The following is a 21894-nucleotide window of genomic DNA, read 5'->3' as shown; positions in this document are numbered from 1 at the left end:
TAATAGATATTTTTAATATCATAGGGACCAAACAGTTTTCACAGCCCCATTACAGATTTATAATCCAGAGTGAATGATGATAAAAATGGTTTAAAGTTAGAAGAAGGGGGGAAAGCTACAATCTGTGAAAAAAAATAAACGGTAGCAAAGGGGAAAAAATCTGCTGCAAAATAAACAATTCAGTAGGCAGGAGTGGAAACTGCAAAAAAGAAGAAACGGAAAGAGGGAATAGGATATCTTCCCAGCATCTTTGGGTTATTTAAAAGTACCTGTCCTTCATAACCTGCACAGCTCCAGGCAACGTGTTAAGCAATAAATTGCTTTCTATAGCTATGTGAGGGTGTTAGAGGGTCAACAAAACATTCCACTCTAGAGGTACTATATAAATTTCTTGACTCGAAACAACCGGATTGACTCTTTCAAATCCTCATACAATCTTCCAAGGACAGACGAAACGACACACTACACCAGAATGAGTGATAAAATAATGCTCAGCGTTACAAAAATGGAATTTTGAAACACCATGTAGCCAGGATTCAAACTGATCCTTATGAAAGGGAAATAGGAAAAGCACAAGGCTAGTACTTACATTCTAGTATTGCTGGTCTTGTTGATAATTACAGATTTTCCAGTTTGATCTACATTGTGATCCATTCCAAAATAAGCTGCCACTCTGTGCACTAACATCCTCTGATATGACGACATCTGAGGGAACTTTTTATAGTGATTACTGAAAGAAAATATCACACTGATTAGTTACGTGATCATCTCTAAGATATAATATAACAATACCTTTTAAAACCTGATGTAATTATTTTTTCCTCTGTTCATTTATACAGCATACATGTATGCTGCAGGCAAGCAGACAATCAACTACAATGGCTGGTTTTTAAAAAGTGCTGGATATATTTATAGGCAATAATAAAACTGATACTTTTACATGCTAAATTAAGGTAATCAAATCTCATATTTCACGGCATCAGCTGACTGCTGCAGGGGTCAGGTAGGACTAACTTGTCAGACACACTTTCGCCCTATATACAATGTTGCACAAATGGCTAAGGATATCATGAAAGTTTTATGCCTTCCTCCAAAGCAGCAGATACTGGGTAATGTTCAAAACACCAAGGGGCTATTCTAGTACAACAAATCTTCTTACTTCTCTCTATTTTAAAATGTCTATTTTTCCCCTCAAAAGTCAATCTGTTTTTAACCAAGTTGCAATCTATAATTTTATTATAAAATGTCAAATATGTGAGAGCAAAACAGGGTTTTGTATCCCTTCAAACAAAAGCTTATTTTTCACCACATTAAAGATACCTTAGTGCACAGAGCAAATTGCGTGACATAATATTTGATTATATATCCCCCTCTAGAGATACATGGTTTATATCCTATGCAATGAAAGCTTTACAATTATTTTTGGGCATAACTGGAACCAGCTGGAAGTCATTAGAGAACTATAATAAAAATGAAAAGCCTTGCTTTTTGTTACACCTACTGCAGTGGCTCCTCCTGACAGCTATTAGAGAGGAATTTAGGGCCTGATTTTGCAAGGTACTAAACTCCAGCACAGTGTAGGATGAGCCTCTAAATGAGCATACATATCATAAAAATATAGTACTTACATATGCTTTATGCAAAAGATATATGTGGCATGCAAATATGATAAACTAACCAAATACTGAAATTAACTTACTTGTTGTCACTAATAAAATCTATAATTTCCTGTTCCATTTTTAAGAGTATCATTCTGTCCCTGTAAAAATAAACAACAATTTGAAGAGTCAGCTACCAAAACCATTTTTAGATACTTTTATGATACTTCAAAAACAAATTATGGAAGTTTCCCTTTATTTAAAAATGATGTAAATATTTTAGTTAAAACGCCAACCTCCCTTGCGTTGGTGCAGCTGGGGAAAGAATCCAGTCTCCCCTTCTCCCCATCCATACCAGAGCAAGGTAAGATATGGACTTAAATCCCTTCAGCATTAGGGCTCAGCCTGGCAGCACTCGCAGCCTCAAAGAACTGCATTCAGGTGGCTTGTGGAGCAGTTGAATAATGTTGGTATTTCTTTTTGGAACAAAAGTAAGCTGTAGAGGTAGTTGAAAAACTTTCATCACAAATTTTTTTGATTGAAAATTGGATTTTTGACTAAATTCAATTTGTCATAGAAAGTGTGCACTTTCTGTGGAAAATTTCAACTTTTTGTCTAAAAATCAAACACCCCAAACTCAAAATAACCGCCTTCCCTGGTGCACCACTGTGACTCAGCACAAGGGGAAACCATGATGCATCATGGGACATGTAGTCTGACCAAGGAAGTCATTGAGAATGGGGACATGAGGCATCCAACAACACCTTCCATGAGGGACTGCTGCAGCATTGCCAAATCCAAATGTTCTGTTTTAAACTGCAAGTTTTTGTTTTTTGATCTTTCATTGAAAAGTTGAAATTTTCCACAAATACATTCCCCACCCCCACCCCCCACATTTACTTAACAGCCCTAGTAAGAAACCTTACAGAGTGCATTGCTCTCAAGTTCCTTTGAGTTATTACAGCTTGTACAGGTTGGACAATTCAGGGACTTTTTGCTTTGAAGGCTAAAAATGTGCCCTTTAATACAAAATGTGAATTCATGCATTTTGAAATCCCATGGATTTTTAAGCCCCTCTGTGGATGGGTATTTACCTAATTATTTCTTGATGTCCAGTAAGTGGAGGATGAAACTGTGCACACAGATTCAGTTGAAAAGAGTGTGTAAAACATAATATATAAAAAATCCTGATAGAAACTTTATTATATATTTAGGATGAAATTCTATATTAAGGTGAGTTTGCAGTTCCAAATGAAGACTATGGGTGTAGTGAGGCTAGAAGTTGGCACTCACAATATGATCTGAGTTGCAAATACCTCCAATCACATAGGTTATAATATACTAGTGCTAAGAGTCTTTAGATGGAGCTGTGCAGCGGAGAAGATAAAGCACAGTGACCAAATTTCAGGAAAAGTAATTAAGCAATGGGAAACTGGAAAGCCTAGGGGGTAGAAATTTATTGTTTTATGGCTTCTTGCTCACTTAAGATGCTTCCATTATTTCTCTTTTCCAACAGCATTCTCTAGAACTAGAATTATAAGATGCTTAATTGCTAGATTTCTAGGACTATACTAGGAGTTAACAACATGCTGGAGCTACTTACCTGGGATTATTCTTTAATGTGTTCACCAGAAATTCATGCAAATCTATGCCTGTTGAATCGGTATATTCTTGGCTGCAATCTGAAAAACAAAAAACAAACAAACAACTGTTTCATTTCAGAAGTTAAAGTTAAGCCAATTTCTGCAAAGCAGACTTGATTTTCCAGACAGCAACCTGAAGAATATATTAGAAAGAATAATGTACATACAGGTTATTTACTTATCTGACAATCTACCCCACAAAACAGCATGAGGAAATCTGTCTTTTCTCTGCATTGTACTAATAAGTGCCAGCACTGCAGCTAACAAAGTTTTGTCCTTTCTAGAATCACAGGAAATATATAACGTTACCCAAATTCCTTCCAACTTTCCCTCTCCTACTGCTGAATATCCAGTACTGTCCATAAATACATCTTTGTCTAATTTAATATGTTCAATATATAAAGTGATATGCCATACCACTGAGAATTCAAAATCTTTAACAGACTGGAATCTAGTGATGTCTAAAAGTGGGTAGATGACAATGGCACGTGACAGAGTATTTGGAATTAATTTACGGCATAGGTTATTGTGTCTTACTCAAAAGTAAGGGCAGATGCTCAGCTGGTCTGAATCACCAGCTTCAGTAAAGTCAATGGAGCTATGACAATTCATACCAGCTGAGGATCTGCCCCGAGTAGGCATTGCTTATCCTTAAGAGACTACAGTGCAGTTTTGTAACATAGTATAATTATAGTTAGAGTCACTCTATGCATACCTGCTGTAGTAAGGCATAATTATAATATGTGATGGATAATTCACTAGTGTATTACAGTACACGGACCATGAGTTAAGGTTAAGGGACACGTGTGGATTTCCCAATAATGTTAATGAGAGATTCATCTGTGGGCTGAAAGCAATATATCAGACTAAGTGTTTTGTGTCACTGCTAACAAGTTGTACAGTATACTATGATTAACAGGAAAGAGTTGTACTCTTTCATAGAATATTTTATGTAAATATTATTATAATCACATACATATATACAAACATTATACATACATACATACATACATACACACACACACACACACACACACACACACACACACACCCCTCTCATACAAAAACTCTGCTATCCTCTGTTAGGGGTTCTACACAGAATACAACTGTAATATATATATCTCAAAACTCCATTTATATGAAAAACTCCATTTTTCTTATCCATACAAATTTCACGTTCCATATTCCCTCTTTTGGATAAATGCATTCCTACTGTACGTGTATTTATAAGACAGACAGAAAGATGAGAGAGAGTAAGAGAGTTCACATATGCACACAGGTATAATACATATATGCCCCCAGATATATACATTCATATGCATGTCCAAGAATTTCTAGATGTGACCATAATAAATCATTGAATAAGGATTCAAATATTTTGAAGTTCACCTTTCGATAACATTCTGATCTTGGATTTTTCACAGTTTTTATCTTTTTCTTTGTTTTTATCCTTCTCTTTTTCTTTCTCAGAGTCATCTTTACTAGATTTATCTTCTTCTTGTAGACTGGGGAAACTCGAAAGCTGTAGTTGTATTGATTCCTGTTGAAAAAAATATAATAATTTAGGGCCAGATTCAGTAAAATTTACATGGATTCCAATCTGAAGAAATTTGCATTAAGGAGTGCACAGCCAGAAAAATTGAAGCCAGATATAAATTTTTTCCTATTGGGTAAAATTAAATCTTATTGGGAGAATAATGCATTCTTTGGCCCAAATTCTGCCCTCAGATGGGTGTGTGTGCTGCTCCCACTGAAGTCAGAATTTCTTCCTTAATATTTGCAAACTAAGACCTCTGAGTTTACAAATATTAAAGGTACATTATTCTCCACTTTCAGTAATTAAATTTTTCTCTCAATAATTATAACACTGAAAGTACATTCTTATATATGTTCTTCTTCCAATAAACCATTCTATATCTAGAGAGATATTGCAAATGCTAGATAAAGATCAAAATAATTTCCACAGAATTTTTTGTGCAAATTCTTATAAAGTGTTATGCACACATATGGTGCTATATAAGTTAAACTCACTTTTCAGGCCCTGAGAATAAGAGAATGCCAATAAGTGATAATATGCATTGCGGAAATCAGGTTTATCACTTAAAAAAACATCTGGAAACATGGCCCTTAGCGAAAGGTTAAAAAAAAAAATGAGTACTGCAGTTTTCAGTACAGTGGGTGTGCTAACTGAATTTCTTAAGTGCATCAGAAATCCATGTCCTAAAGATTTTGACATTTCAAAGATTGCGAATTCCTTTGAAGCTGCACTTGTTAGAAAACTGGGAATTCATGGTGTTTGGCCTTTTTTGTTTTGCTTTTGAGAAATCATTATTCTCCACTTACACTGGATTTTTTAGACAACAGTAAAAAACGAGTTGATAGTTGATGAAATACATAAACAGTGCTGTGATAAACTTCAAAAGAATGGAATCTGACTACAAGAAGGAAAAGAAAGTAGGGCTAAGTATTCACACTGTTTTGAAGAAAAATGACTGAACAAAATCAGATATTTAAGTTTTGTAAAAATACATGCTTGCATCAAACTGTGGCAAAATCAGCAGTATTAAAAGTGCCTTTAACACATTGGGGGCCTACATAATTGGTAAGCTATGGCTGCATCATTGATGACATCCAAATTAACAAGTATTAAAAAATAGCCTGATCGCTAGCAAATTCCCTTCTATCCTCAATTTTCATAGATTGCTGATGTACAGAAAAACAAATCTCATTACAATATTTTAACCTAAAGGGTATTTTTTCAAAAGCAGAACATTAGTAACTCAAATCATGCCTGCAATAACTATTACAAATCTTAGAGTTATTAAAAAGAACCACTAAAAATCAGACACCAAAACAAGCATAAGACAAAAATCCTAGCAAAACTAGCTATTGGTGTCACAGTAAGACAGGAAGTCAAAATTGCCTCTGCTGAATCGGTGTCTTATTCTTTTCATGAAGCTGAAATGTGGTACAGAAGACGTGAGATGCAAAGCACTGTAAAAACGGAAGCAAAGCCCTGTGCAAAAAAATATTAACCGGGGTTTATTTTCTCAATCTCTATTTTTGTTACCATAAGGCAGAAATGTTAGCAGAATGCTGCACTGAATATAAAAAGAGAATGGGAACTCTCAACCATATGAAATAAGGATATGCAGGAGAAAGCCCGCTAACTGCTAAGTTGCACTTAATGGACTAAAGTATGTTTTCCTTTCGCCTGCTGAGGAAAATCTGCAGGTAAATGTTTTGTTCTGATGACAGGACTTTGTATGAATCAATGCCACAAGATCCTTCAGAACAACTTCAGATTCCCTGGGCTACCTAATGCTGGGTGATTCTGTCATTAGTTCTTCAAAACAGAGGAAAAGTATGGAACTGGCATCCTCCGCCCTTTAATCCTGAACTATTAAAATGGCTATTAAGATGCACCTATTTTGACAAGAAGAGAAAAATGACAGACTTTACATGTAGCATAAACACACATGTAAACATACAGTATCTACTTTGTGTTGCACATATACAATTCTGCGTATAATATTTGGTTGCTCTTGAAGAAACACACAAAAGGGCTGTAGAGTCGTGAAAGCAATCTATTATTTTTTTGTTATATTTATTTTTATTGATTTTTCTCAATAGTAAAATACAACGTTAATAAGTACATTGATACAAGGTAAGTATAGTGAATAACAAAAGAAATGTTCAAGTTGCAATAATACACTGATAAGTCAATAGTATAACATTAGAGGCAACATTCCTTTTAAGTAAGGACATAGTGAATCATCAGGTAAGCGTTCAAGATCAAGTAATACAGGTAACAAGATTTTTCCTACACAGGAAAATGAAGGCAAATTTTCAAATATCAATACAAACATCAGGGTTGCAGTACAATCCATACTCTGTAGTTCTGGCAATGTACCGTACATTCTCTGGTAATCAAAACCCTGTGCTTTGTAAACCGCTAAGATAAACTTATAAAAAAGTAATTCAAAATAAACTCAAAATACGCTTCTTTCTCCTTTAAAGTAAAAGTAAACCATTTCAAATGGCACAACATTTCCAGTATCCTTCAGCCAGTCCAAGGAGGAGAGTGCAGGTCTAGCTTTCTATTGCAAAGCTAATCTGCATTAGTAAACAAAAGGCCAATATAAGATTAAAGCATAGTTTCTATCTACTCGAGTATTCAGAACCAATTGTCTTTACATGAGACAGACGTTGGAAGTCCAGGGGTACTTTAACTCCTGTGATCTTTTCAGTATAGTCAAAGAATTCTTCCCAGTAACTAGTCAGACCGGGGTAGGACCGGAGGATGTGTGCAAGTGACCCCTCCTCTGTCTGGCATCAGGGTGCGGTTTGGGAGAAGTATTTTATCCCAAAACCTGCCTGCCTCTATGGAGTTAAACACATGTCCTCTGCAGTACATTATCAACTACCATGCGATGTTTAATACAATCTCTTATATTTATATTATTCTCCTTTTCATTCTCCATTAAACAATAGAAAACACAAATAAAATGCAGAACAAAAGCCACACATTTTTGAATAATGCAAGTTAAGCTAAAAGCATATTTTTTAAATATATACCTACAACTATAAAATAACCTGTCAATTTCCCTACTGCATAATCATCATTGTAAAGCAGTGAACACTTGGAAAAGTTCAGCTGCTAAACAAGATCTGGTTTTTGGTCTTTCAAAAAATAAATATAAATGAATGAATGTATGAATAAATAAATAAATAAAAATCCTCTCCACACTTATGAGCCTAAGGGGAGAGTTCAATTTGTTTCATTTCAAGTCAATAGAGGAAAGTCAAAGAAAGTACACTTAAAAGTGATTGTTTGTTTTGTTCTGAGCTCACAAAAGTCATTTTCTCAATCTCTTTCTCTCTATGGCTAATCTCATTTGCCAATAAAACAACTGAATCTTCAAGTACCAATGCTGGCAGCTTTTAAGGGTTTTTTTATTATTATTTAAAAAAAATCTTGTTTGCCTGGTCAAGTGAAAATGATTGTGACAGTTTTTGGTTTTGGGTTTTTTGGGGTCTTTTTTTTGTTTGTTTGTTTTTTTGCAAGTGAGCCTAGAACTGTTTTCCGGAATCTGAATCTGCTGGATCGAATTGCCAAGATGTTTTGGTCCAAAAGGTGTTTCTTTGGAATAAATGGAATACAAAATGGAACCCTACTCAGTATAATGCACCCTCTCTTCTCTGCCAATGTATTTACAGAGAGTCAAAGATCTGTGTAGTATTATGAAGTGCATACTGGGGAACTGATACATAATGGATCTCAGCTGAACTAGAAACCAGAGTGTATTTAGAACTGTATCTGGTGTAGCCTCAAAAGAGATAGCCTTAGAGAAAAGAACAATTCTATCTTTTATTTATTTATTTTTAATTTTAATCTGAATTCTTTTGAATTCTTTTCCATTTGTTGAAATTTTCAGGGGGTCTGGAAAAAAAAGCAAATAACACCCTGTGACATACTGTAAGACTACTTCAATATTTCAAAACAAAGTACACACTAAGCCAGATAACTTCATAAAATCGTGTGCATTGTCTGATGTAAATTTTTTTTTTTGCTTTCCCCAAAAATATTGTTAAAAGCCCAATTAAGTAACATGATCATGCAAGTGAAAGTGGAAGTCAACCATGCAGCTAACGGCCATGATTTCAGATGTACCTGATTATCGTGAAGACCTTCTGCTCCCAATCGAGGGGATGATTCTTCGCACACAGCAAGACTCCGGACCAGTTTCCCCTTAGCTCCTGACTGAATAAGATAGAAAGAAAACAAAACAAAGGAAACTACTGCTGACCCCAAATTTGCAAATGTGCCAATCATCCCAATGAATTTCAAATAGTCAGGTACTTGTCCAGCAAAACTACAGCAGATTCTGTCCAGCAAGTCATTTGACACATAGGTTTGGCTTTTAAACGCTTTTGCTACACTTCAACTGAAAATCATAAAAGCAAAAAACAAAAATAATCTGGTAACGTAGTCAAAGCAACAACTCTATTTCCTGTAACCAACAGCAATAGAGCTGAACAGTGACAAATTTTAAAAGTTGTATTGACCTACCCTTGGAAAATGTTATTAAAAAAAAACAGCGAGTGAGCTAGCAGATTTCACACTAACTAGCTGCCTTCCTCCTACTCAATCTTTTTAATCCCTACAGCTTCGGAAACTGGATTACTCCATTTAAATAAAATTCAAACAAAACATTAATTACAAAAGAAAAATGAAACACAGATCACACATACAAGTACATGGCAAGCCCAGTAACCAACGTATGATTGCTAAATAAAGGGGAGATTGACACTTAATATCTTGTGAAACTCCTCTGCTTTTGTGCCACATGATTATGAAGAAAAACTGAAGATAAAAGCTCGTTGTTGTATAGGAAAACAGCCACCTGAATGGAGCTTTTTATCACCTTTTCAGCTCAGCATGCAATGTGAAACCTTACCTTGGATCTCTTTTTCTGCTGGTTCTGGTTTACACCTCGTTTCTGTGTGTAACAAATAATTGTCACGTTAGTGGAAAATGCACACAATAGGAATATCAGCATACTTCATTAAATCCTTCTCAAAGCAATCCTTTATCATTTGCTGATTGCAAAGTAACAACATCCTAATGCAACTCCGAAAAAGTGAGGAGCCAAGAATTGCCTCTGCTATACACGTATGCATTAATCTGATCGGTATAAACAAGATGCAAACTTGATGCTTTGCAATGTTATGCTTAAATAAAAAACATGATAAAAAGATAATGCTGAAGTAAGCCTCTCTCCCGCTCCAAATTCCTTCCCCTTTTGAGCTTGCCAGTAGTCCCATAAATTGCAGTCCCTCTTTCTTTTAATATCCTTTTAAGTAAAAAAAAAATATTAATCTGGTAAAGACTCAAGTGTTTAATGATCTTTCTTTAGTTTTGCATAATAAGAGAGTCACCGCTTTTTGTTGGTAATAATTGTTATTTTTAAAATGAAACTCACTGTAGAGCTAAGAAATACATCAGTCTCTATGAATTCTGAGAGTCCATCAGATCAAGATAATGTCCTAAATATCCCAAGAGGGAAAACTGTCAGACAAATATTTTACTGTATTTTATAATGGGTACCCAGCAACGGGCTCCTTAGCAATAAAAAATACTACCAATAATATAACAACAAGAAAATTAAGTAACAAGAAAAAGAAAGAAAGAAAGAAAGAAAGAAAGAAAGAAGCATGAGGAGAAGAGAATAGAAAAAATCTAGCCAAACAAAAGACAGTGGAAATGTAATGATAACACAGTGACATAGCCATCCAAGGTCCTTCTTCCCCTTACCTGGAGGTCTGTCTTGGCATCACTCAGCTTCTCCTCCTTTTCCTCTGCTTCCAAGCTTTCCGTTTTATTAATGATGCAGTTCTCTGGGGTCGCATCAGAGATGGCAGACTCCTGCTCTTTGGCAGCTTCCTCCACTGTCTCCTGGTTCAATTTACCTTGCTCAGACATTCTCCCAGACAGAAATTAAAACAAGATTTGGTGACCTGGACAGTCGAGACATCAAAAAACAAAAAATGGGAGAGGGAGGTGAAATTTTCACTCATTTGAGAACAGAAGTTTATCATTTCCTTTGATAAACAAACCACAATAACAAACTCAGGCATGCAGGGCAATACACTCCAGCAGAAAAACAAATATATTGAATCGACACTGGGGAAGAGTGGAGTTGAGATATGATAAATAAAACAACTTGGTTTCAAACACGCTTAGTGGTAGAGAATGTAAACCACAGTTAAGGTATGGTAAGCCCTCACCCCTTGCTCTCCTGCCACAGCCAAGGAGTTGCTGCAGAGGTGAAGACCGGGATGGAAAGGAATTTTTTTTTTTTTCAAAATAAGTCAGATGGATCAAATAGATGTCCCATTTACACTTCCGGGTCATAGGCATGTCAGTGCTCCCCTCCTCTAGCATTTCTCTCATAATAAATACATACACACACACACACACACACACACACACACACACACACACACACACACACACACACACAAATAAAGCACCACCAAGAGGAGGACTACTGCAGATTTCTATCACTCAGCTATTGCCTGGTGTACAGAGAGAGCCAATACATTCATTACAGGCACACAAAAAATTAAATTCAGTTGAAGAGGTAATAATTCAATATAAATATGAAATCTAAATTTGGCAATAAAGCTTTCAGGGTCAACATCTCCAGACATCAAACTGACAGCTCCATTATTAAAATCATAAGCCTCTTCCCAAACCCCATGTCACGCTCCAGCACTATGGAAATCCTACTGGAAGCCCTTGGCAGGTAGCTCTAATGAAGATATCTTAACTGCACTGCATTACTCTCAGCTCACAATGAACTGTTGTACAGAAGCTCTAAAAGGCTTTTCAAAGTTAAAGCCTATTATTATTTTTCCTTTTTCTACCCACAAAACACCCTCCCGACACCTCCCCCACTGATCAATTGTCAAATGAGTCTCATGAATAATTTAGCTTCACCCCCCCCCCCTCCCTTTCTTTTTTTCTTGTTTTAAGATGTGTCTGAAAGAAAAACAACTGTAGTGGAAAAGGGGAGTTATTTCAGAAACAGATTTCTGTGCAATAGCTTGCCCTTTCCCAACAGTGTAACAATGGCTATTAGGCAAAACTATCTTTTGCCACGTTTCTTTTACAGCTTGTAATAAACATTCAGCACTTTTTTTCTGTCTGTTATTTTGAATGGAAATACAAAAGATTTTAAAACATCAGTCATTTGGATTTAGAATTCTACTATCTGTTTTTGGCATTTTAAGTAAACGATGTTGAAGAGGTTCCTACATAAAGATAGGTTACTGTTCCATCTCAATTTGCAACAGATTGTGGAGATTTAGCAGAATTAGATTTTCTGAACTGTGAGTTTCATACCTGTGTGTTTATGAATACTGGGACAGGGGCTGTAAGTTTACAATCCACATACAGTACAGTCCATAAGCAATTCAATACATTTCTCAAAGAAATGTATTGCTGCCAATAAGGCCCAATTTTTTACTGTAAAAACATAACGTTGCTGGTTAATTTTTGGCTGTTGTGCACTTACATGTGTAACTCAAATTCTCACACACACACACACACACACAGTCTTTAGGTGTACATTGTATGTATAGTGTATCTATACACAGAAAATATTAACAAATACAAACATAATTATAGCTGCAGATTAACAACTGTAACAAACAAGCCATGTACCTTCAAAGCAGCTTTAATTCTCGATGTCTTTCTAGCTGCTTCTGTTGCTCTTCAACGGTTAAATCCACACAAATGATCAATGACAACATGAGTCCCATGTCCCCACTAATAGTTCAGAACGCCAATCTCCATGCTCTTCCTTTAGACAGTTTTACAGATCATCATCAACCTGGAAAAAGACAAAAAGTAAATAATCATGGTAATAATCATGGTAGGGTTAAGGATGCAATAAATAGGACCAGATTTCTAACACTAATGACCAGCTTCAAGCAAATCACTTTCACAGCTTGATCCAGCTCCACCTGTCTCAAAACTGCCTGCTTCTTCTCTAATGAAGGCTAGAGCCGGCTGTTCAAGTCATAACAGCTCCTACGCAAAGAGCTAAAATTATCAATTGCATTATGCACTGAAGATTACTCACTTCAATTTTAACCTTTTTTAGTGAATTCTAGCACTTTTCATATAAAAAAATTAAGATAATCTGTTTGCTTCAATGGAAATCAATATTATCTATGGGCAAAAAAGCCTTCTCTGCTTTTTAACCAAAGCTTCAGCCCCAATTAAGGATTACACAATATTTTAAAGAGGCTCCATGACTGCTGTTAGAAAGTAATCTCGATAAGGGTACAGTTCATTTACATGTCGGTTTAATGAGGCATATCTGTCAAATAAAAGCTGAAATGATCAGGGGAGGGACCACGAAAAACCAATTCCCCCGAACAATGGAAATCGGTGCAAACTTTCCTTTAGGCAGTATGTAAAAAAACAACATACTGAATCTCTCTCTCTCTACATTATTGCTCAGAGAGCAAAACTGTGGGATCAATTACTTCAGAAATGCAATGCAAACGCCATTCGTCAGGACTGCTACTGCCAGCTGAGTATGAGGTTTGACAGAAAAGGAACATTTTGAGAGGGATTTACAAACTATGGTCATGTGGAAAATTGTCATGATGCAATGAGTCTTGTTGAGATTTCCATATGTGCAGTGGCCAAGGTAATTTGGGGGAAGGGGATAGAAGAAAGGCAAAAACACCCCCAAAGGAACAGAAATGCAGTTCACTTGGTAAGAAAAACAAGCTGTATATTATCAAACTATTACACTTTTTCTGATGTACATGGTTTTAAATTGCAAACAATTGCAACTGCTGTGCTATATGGTATGACAAATTGTATCTTACAACCCATTTAATTTAGCTAAACACTACAAATCAGAACTGGAATGTAACAATTTTTAAGATCATATTCTGATCTCTCCAGAAATTCAGTGCTGTGTAGGCAAAGAATATTTAGTTACACAGCCTTTTATATTTCCCAAGAGATAAACATAAATATATCATTTTAAGATTGAATCTCTCATCCCCTAAACCAGTAAATAATTTGTATATAGCAATAAAACTACTCGTTGCAGGATCATTAATTGTACTTTTCGGAGGTCCAATGCTAAGGTGAGGGGAACAGTAAAACAATCTTAATAGCATACAGCAGAGCAATTATATATAAGTGAGCCTACTAATGGAACCGATAGAGGTAAAAAATTAATTCACCGACCCAATGAGATTGGCAGGAAGGCAAACTACTCCCAAGAGCCTTTTTTGCCCCCCCCCCCAATAAAAAACTGATCTAGTATATCTCAATTCAATACAAGAGTCAAAAAAAAGAAAGAGAGCACTGTGAAGTCCAGAAGCTCCAAAGCTATGAGGGAACTAGAGGTAGTTGTAACAAAACCTCGCCAAAAATTAGCATGTAATTTCAGGATTCCACACACTTTTTGCAGCATTGCCACATATGATAAGCTAAATATTCACAAAAAGGCATCTCAGATTTCCTCATATTCACCAGCTAGAGAAATCTGCCAAGTCTCCAGCAGACAACAACATTTCTGGTCCTGTGCCACAGATCTCAAAATGAAATCTTATCATACTTATTAAGGAATATTTTTATAAATGGAGACCCACACATTGTTATGCTTAAGATATCTAACGCCAACATGATCTAATGCCAAGACTTCGAGAACTCTGTTGAATCTTAGAGATTGAACAAAAGATACAGGCATTTCACCAAAATTGCACAAATCACAGTGTTTGAGCAGCATCTCTCAGACCTGCCGTACCAACATCTTTTAAAAAGATAATAAAATTATACTCCCAGCGTGTATTTCAGCATTTTGTTGTAGAAAACCCAGGAAAAAATGGATTTTTGTGAGCTGAAATCAAGCAATCTTCAATGGGTATATACTGACATATGGGCATAGGGATTTAAGCAATCATACAGTTTCATGGGGATAAATATTTTTGTAACCATTTGTAATTATTCCCTGAGCCAAGAGAACAACTGAAGTGAAGAATTGGGTGGGATATCAGTCACAGTTCTGCTTTCTCATCTTCCCTCCGATACACATTTCCATTCATTTAGGAGGAAATTTACATACAATAGTTATCATTCATATTACAATATGTGAGATGTACTTTTAGGCTGAGATTTTCAAAGGAACCCATGCTGAACTGGCTCTCCATGGGAGCTCCCTTAGGCACCTTTGAAATCCCCAGTGTTATATAATAAACTTTAAGGTATACATTAATAAGGGAAAATAGTCAGAAAAATACCTGTAAAATGGCACCTTTAACTCCAAATACGTTTCTGCTCCCTGTGCATTTTCAAGATATTGATTTACTTAATGATCAACACAAATATCTTACTATTGCTAGCCCCGCAGTATCTATACAGCTATGGAAATGCATGCTGGATTCTTCTCTACCTTGCACATCAGCAAAATCGTCAGCGATGTTCTTACTGCCAAATCTTCACTATGGAGAGTAAGAGGCAGAATACATGCAGTTCTGCTTTCAGTCTCTAGGCTGAGGTTGCAAAGCTTGTGATTAGAAAAAAAAAATCTTTTAACTTGCAAGGGAGCAAATCGTATAGGGATTGCTGATATTTTTCAAGAGACAAGGCAGATAAGGTAATTTTATTGGACCAACTTGGTAGAAGGTATACACTTTTGAACTACACAAAGTTCTTCCTCAGGTCAGGGAAAGGAATCAGTGTGTCTGAACTAAGAACAAGTGGGACGGAGTTAAGCATAAGGAGGTAGGAGGTCACTGTGCCCAAATTTGAAAACTTGAAAATCCCACTCAAAAAAGTCAGAGAGAGAAAATAAGGCACCCTACAATGCCATTTTTAGAGAGCCACTTAAATAAAAATAATGCAATGAGTTAATAAACCAGTTTCAAGAACCCCATGATGGGTGTATGCTATGAAAATGCAGTTGTCATCTGTTAAATTTATTAATAAAAAATAATTTATTCTGTGGTAACTGGGGGCTCTCCCTACCCCTGGTTTGTGCTGAGCCCAGGAGAATTGGTGAGGATGCTACCTTAAGGCAAACGAAAAGAGATAGCAGGAGTGTTAAACCATGTACCATAATTTATTCATAAATAGCACATACCACACTGATTCAGAGAAAAAAAACCTGTAAAAAAAGAACCTGAGTAATTTAAGTGCGAGGCTTTAAGAAAAAAAAAACTGCCTGGAAAAGGAAGTGATAAAAAAAATATATAATACAACAAAGTGGTGAGTGAAAACTGTCAAGTATCAATAAATACATTTGCACAATAATCAACACAAGTTGAAATAGAAACAGTCCTCTGACACAATGTGAAAAAAAAGTTAGCAATATATAAAGGCACTGTGTGTATTAAAAGCTTGCAAACAAAGCTTGGGCCTGATTCTGTGTTCCCTCAGCTCCTACTGATGTCTCCTAAGAATGCCCATTAACACATCAAAGGATCAGGCCTCACACCTGTAAGGCAATGAGTACCCCTCTCTAACAGATTTGAGGGTGCTCATCTGAGACATTCAGCACCTGACAGGATCAGACCCTAATCACAAATACATTCTCTAAACAGATTTGCTAAGTAAAAAGGCTAAAGAAGGGCTTGTAGTGCTAGGGTGGGTAACAAAACTGGAAAAGGATGTTGGGTTCCCTCCCACTTCTCAATGACATTAATTTTACAGGACAGGGCTCTTATCCATCCAAACACTCAAAATATGAGACCACACAATAGATTTTGGGTGGGATTTTGACAGATTTAGTATTTCAGAGGATCCATGATATATAGGAGCATACAATCTGAGATTCTCTCTCACCATAAAGAAATGTCACTCATAATTCCCAATATACATGATTCAACTATAAAAAGGCAGCCCTCACCAGTAATTAGTGCTCTCCTTGGAATCCTTGAAACCATAGGAAATTTAATTTATTCCCCTTCTTTCCTCCCCTCCACTCCACCCCACCCCCCCCGCCCATGACTGAGAGGCATTAACAGTCTTCTTCATCTTGATTGGTCCATTGAAATACGTGTTAACTATTTATGTTAAATGATCTGTTCCACCTTGTATTTAGCTGAGACACTCTGAGTACATTTCCCAGAACTGAAGAGCTCTGTGTAAAATTCAAAAGCTTGTCTCTCTCACCAACAGAAGTGGATCCAATAAAAGATATTACCTCACCCACCTTGTCTCTCTAATATCCTGGGACCAGCACAGCAATACCAACACTGCATACAGAAAAAGTATTACAAAACAGCTCTGCCCATATTGCTCTCAGGGTTGTCAACTGTTGTGATTACGAGCATGAGTTCCATGTTATTTAGTGTTTTGTTTAAACCCAAGCTCCTGGAGTCAAGTGATTACGGGAAAAATCTCCACTTTAATTTAAAACAAATAAGCGTCTTTCTAGCCCTCATGGTTGCAAAGAAAAGCCCGAAAATATGATCCTTTAAGACTCAAAAACCGGAAGGGAAATAAAAATAATCCATTATTTATGTTTAAAAACACAATTTTTAACCAAACTCATGATTTTTTAACCCTTTTGGTTGGTAATGTTATGCTCTTGCTTTTTCTCATTGCTGTCTCTATATCCGGCACACCAGAAACACATGCATATACTTGAGAGAAAAGACAAGAACAAGTTCTGGATCTTCACATACCAGGATATGAATAATCAATCTATCTCAGATTATAAATAAAATCAACCTCAGACCCACTATGGAAAAACAAACAGAGGGAATGCTACTAGTTGTTCAATGACTCTTAAAAGGCTGAAGGTAAGTCCTCAAATACAAAGACTGGAAAACATTTTAAAAGTGATCTTAGTGTTCTTGCAGCTTTGGTTCTCCACTCACAAAACAAACGCTGCAATGGCAGTAGCAAATCAAGTTTCTCCACACTGCCTTACCAATATCTCCCAGCCAGGGGCAGGCAGGACCACCTCTCTGGGTAAGAGGTTACCTCAGTTTCTATGTGCCTTTATTACTGGCCTTTCAACTGAGAATGTTAATTGAGGTACGTCTTCAAAGCACCCATGGCTGGCCTGTGCCAGCTGACTCAGGCTCACAGGGTCGCGTTGGAGCCTGGGCTTCTGCGAGGTAGGACAATTCCAGAGCCCAGGCTCCAGCCCGAGCCCATAAGTCTACACAGGAATGAAACAGCCCCACAGCCTGAGTCCCACAAGCCCAAGTCGGCTGGCACAGGACAGCCGGGGATTTTTCTTTGCTGTGTAGCCATACCCTTGAATTTACTACAAACTGTGCTGAGGCCACGAACACATTTCATGCAGACCTCCAAACAACCATCAAAATGATAACAATTGTCAAATCCTAGACAACTAGGCTGGTTTTGAAAGGTTCTGGATCACATTATTGACCATTTGAGATATCCAGTTGCCTTTAAAAATAAAAGATGACAACAAACGAGAAGATCTTTGGCTGCTGCTAGAGGAACAGAGGGAAACTCAAATAATGTTGGGTTCTCCTTTCAACTGGCATATTAAATGTGAAGTATCAAAAAGACAACAACAAAAATGAGCAGATACGAAAGTGGAGAATACCTTATACAACTGAAACTGCAGAAGGAATTTAGGTGGGCAAAATGAAATTACTCAAATTACAATTTTGGTAGGACACTGGAATAAACACTCCTTATCTTGCAAAAAGTGCCATGGAAGTTTTAATCTCAAACAGTCAAGAGAATGGCTTTATATTTTATCAGAAAGACAGGCTTTCCACCAACACAGTGTATCCTAAAACCAGGTATACAATTAGTACTGACTAAGAGTACATCTACACTGCAGCTAGGAGTGTGCTTCCCAGCGCAAGTGGACAGACACTCACTAACTGCGCTAACATTAGCAGTGTAGCTGGCTATAGTATGGGAGGAGGCTCAGGTTAGCTGCCCGAATATGTACCAAGGGTCTCCAGGCAGATTTGTATTCAGGCTGCTAGCCTGAGCTGCTACCTGTACTGTCCTTGGGTACACTGCTATTTTTTGCGCACTAGATCAAGCAGATCTAGCACATGTCTGTCAACTCTCACTAGGAAACATGCTCCCAGCTGCAGTGTAGACATATAGTAAGAGTATAATCTTCTAGGATTATACTCTTGAACATACGCAATGAACTTTGCCTGCACATAGCTCACTGTACCATCAGGGCCTAAATTATCAACACTAGCTCTTGAAGCATCCTGTGTTTTTTTCCTTGGAAGAGTCTCATCCAAGTACTCATCACACTCAGCCCTAACCCGCAGTGTGGGAACTGACATAGTTTGAGGTGCTCTTGCTATAGGTACCCACCGAGTTCTAGAAGAGAAAATACAGACTGTATGCCATACGCATCAAATGAATCAGAGAAACTAAGGAAAAAAGAAAAAAAATTTAATTTGTTCCTCTTAAAATCCAAATAAAATACTCTATATTTTGAGTACTTAAAATATTTCCTGTTTTCCTAATGGCAAAGGTATCCTGGCCTATTTTTTCTGTCAGTGTCTCACAGTATAGTACAGTTTTCTAAAATGTTGTTCTCCCAAAACATGAGATACTTCTACTTTGCCTCACATGTACATTAAGTATATGTAAGGCTTTTCTTATTTCTTTCTTCATTTTTTTAAAGTTTATCTGAAATAACACCAAAAGCACTTTGCCTCTGAAGAACTCAAGTCTAAATGGACTGGGAATGATGAACTGGTGCCTTCCTAAGTCATACTGAGTCTAGCTAAGTCATCTTTGAGAAAAATGTCTTAAAAGAGCACAGGATGAGACAGATTAAACTCATGTAAAAATACAGTTTGTGCACAAAAGTACTATAGATCTTCTCCCTGGGGAAATTTTTCTGGCTAGTTTCTCCTGGAGCAAGTCTTCTTATAACAACTCAGGATGTAGATGAAACATGATTTCATAAGCACTGCTCTATACTTCTTCCGATACTTGTCACTGGACTGACGCATTCCTGTAATAGAGGCACAAGGTGGGTGAGGTAATGTCTTTTATTAGACTAACTTCTGTTGGTGATAGAGACAAGCTTTCAAGCTACACAGAGCTCTTCTTCAGGTCTGGGAAAGGTACTCAGTGTCACAGCTAAATACAAGGCTGAACAGATAGTTTAGCATAAGTAGTTAGCACATATACTAATAGGGTACGTCTATACTTACTTCCTGATCCGGATTAAGCGATCGATCTTCTGGGATCGATTTATCGCGTCTTGTCTAGACACGATAAATCGATCCCAGATCAATCCCGGAAGTGCTTGCCGTCGACGCCGGTACGGCATCGACGGGGGAGCCTGCCTGCCGCGTCTGGACCCGCGGTAAGTTCGGACTAAGGTACTTCGAATTCAGCTACGTTATTAACGTAGCTGAATTTGCGTACCTTAGTCCGAAGTGGGGGGTTAGTGTGGACCAGGCCTAAGGGACCATTCAAGGTGACACACCTGTACTTATAGGACAAATAGAGGTGTTAGTGGGTTACATTTAGTGGGCAGTATTTAACTGTGACACTCTGAGTACCTTTCCCAGACCTGAAGAAGAGCTCTGTGTAGCTCAAAAGCTTGTCTCTATCACCAACAGAAGTTGGTCCAATAAAAGATATTACCTCACCCACCTTGTCTCTCCAATTACCTGGGAGTGACACAGCTACAACAACACTGCATTCCTATAATAAAAGGTTGCAGAAATGAGTTACACCAGGGATCGGCAACCTTTGGCATGCAGCCCACCAGGGTAAGCCCCCTGGCGGGCCGGGCCGGTTTGTTTACCTGCCGCGTCCGCAGGTTTGGCCGATTGCGGCTCCCACTGGCCGTGGTTCGTCGCTCCAGGCCAATGGGGGCGGCGGGAAGCTGCGCAGGCCAAGGGATGTGCTGGCCACTGCTTTCCGCCGCCCCCATTGGTCTGGAGCGGCAAACCACGGCCAGTGGGAGCCGCAATCGGCCAAACCTGCGGACGCGGCAGGTAAACAAACCGGCCCGGCCCGCCAAGGGGCTTACCCTGGCGGGCCGCGGGCCAAAGGTTGCCGATCACTGAGTTACACATTACTCTGCCTCTCCTGCTATCCACTTAATGTTCTCCTAACTCCCAGTTTATAATGGTTCCTGTCCTCATCCTTCCATTCCTTATCAAAATTGTATATTTTCACAAACTAGCTTAATTGGCAAATACTAAAGGAAAACAATCGCTAGCAGCAGAACACTGTTCTATAGGAACATACCTGAGACTAAGTACTAGAATTCTCTTACTGTACAAATACTGACCACAGAAGACCAGGGCCTTTTAAAAAGGAGAGGATCTACCCTTCCCCCCACTTTTTGACCACTTAAATGAAATATTATGGTTATGCCTGCTAGTCATAATACCATTCTCTCACAAAGCCAGCATGTAGTTAAAGAAAAGTTATACTCTTTTCTGGAAAAAAAAAATCAATAAATCTATATCAGGTTTACAAATTTCCAGGGAGATAATAGGAAAAAAGGCATATTTTTTTCCATTTAACTGTAATCCTCTTCCCATAGAAACTGGAAGATTTTTTTTTCTTTTTACTAACATACAGTTGGTATTTAACCTCTTTTAATAGAGAACACACTTGTAAGCACATTTTCCAAACAATTTCTATATTCAGGGCTTAATCCTACACCCACTGAAGCCAATGAGAAGAAATAGATCCTCTAATACTTTCCACTGCAAGACTATTTTATTAGGCTTATGTTAGTTTACCTCTTCTAATTTGCCTAAATCTTGAATGTTATAGCTTTGAAGAGACATGAGGAGATCTGATAAGCATCTCTCAGCTCTTCCTATTTGGTATACAAGAGCCATGCCTTTATCAATTTTTTTTCTAATTAACACCAACCAGAAGAGAGGCAAATACAATTCCTGGGCAGATACATCTAAAGGTAAATATAAAGAAAGACTCTAATGTGTAAGTCAATCTGCTACTGCATTCTTAACTTTAAGAAAACTGATGATTTATTCAAATCAATGGCCAGAAACAAGCCCATGATGTGCAATATGGCACTTCTCAGCTGCCAATTCTGTTGAACAAAGTTTCCATACATTGCTATTAACACTGATAAAAACCACATAGTAGGCAA

At 37.4% G+C, this 21894-nt stretch overlaps 1 protein-coding gene across 27 annotated transcripts in view; it reads right to left on the bottom strand.

The window, feature by feature from the left end:
- Positions 1–21894, bottom strand: part of ARPP21 (cAMP regulated phosphoprotein 21) — a 267880-nt gene that overhangs the window by 137773 nt on the left and 108213 nt on the right. For 22 of the 27 annotated variants that reach the window (XM_065583668.1, XM_042860290.2, XM_065583670.1 and 19 more), the window contains exons 2-9: positions 12474–12642; positions 10560–10762; positions 9703–9744; positions 8916–9005; positions 4631–4781; positions 3202–3280; positions 1700–1759; positions 590–730 (exon numbers count right to left, since the gene is read on the bottom strand). In XM_065583668.1, the coding sequence (XP_065439740.1) occupies positions 590–730; positions 1700–1759; positions 3202–3280; positions 4631–4781; positions 8916–9005; positions 9703–9744; positions 10560–10727 (731 nt within the window). In that variant the 5' untranslated portion in view covers positions 10728–10762; positions 12474–12642. Of the gene's footprint in view, positions 1–589; positions 731–1699; positions 1760–3201; positions 3281–4630; positions 4782–8915; positions 9006–9702; positions 9745–10559; positions 10763–11032; positions 11122–12473; positions 12643–15079; positions 15285–21894 lie in introns of those variants that run through there. The other 5 variants (XM_005302672.5, XM_065583669.1, XM_065583671.1 and 2 more) reach the window with 2 other exon arrangements.

The sequence above is a fragment of the Chrysemys picta genome, chromosome 2 (assembly GCF_011386835.1).
Source record: "Chrysemys picta bellii isolate R12L10 chromosome 2, ASM1138683v2, whole genome shotgun sequence".
NCBI classification, from domain to species: Eukaryota; Metazoa; Chordata; order Testudines; family Emydidae; genus Chrysemys; species Chrysemys picta.
Note: the sequence above shows the minus strand (reverse complement) of the source record. Positions and strands in the feature narration are given on the sequence as shown.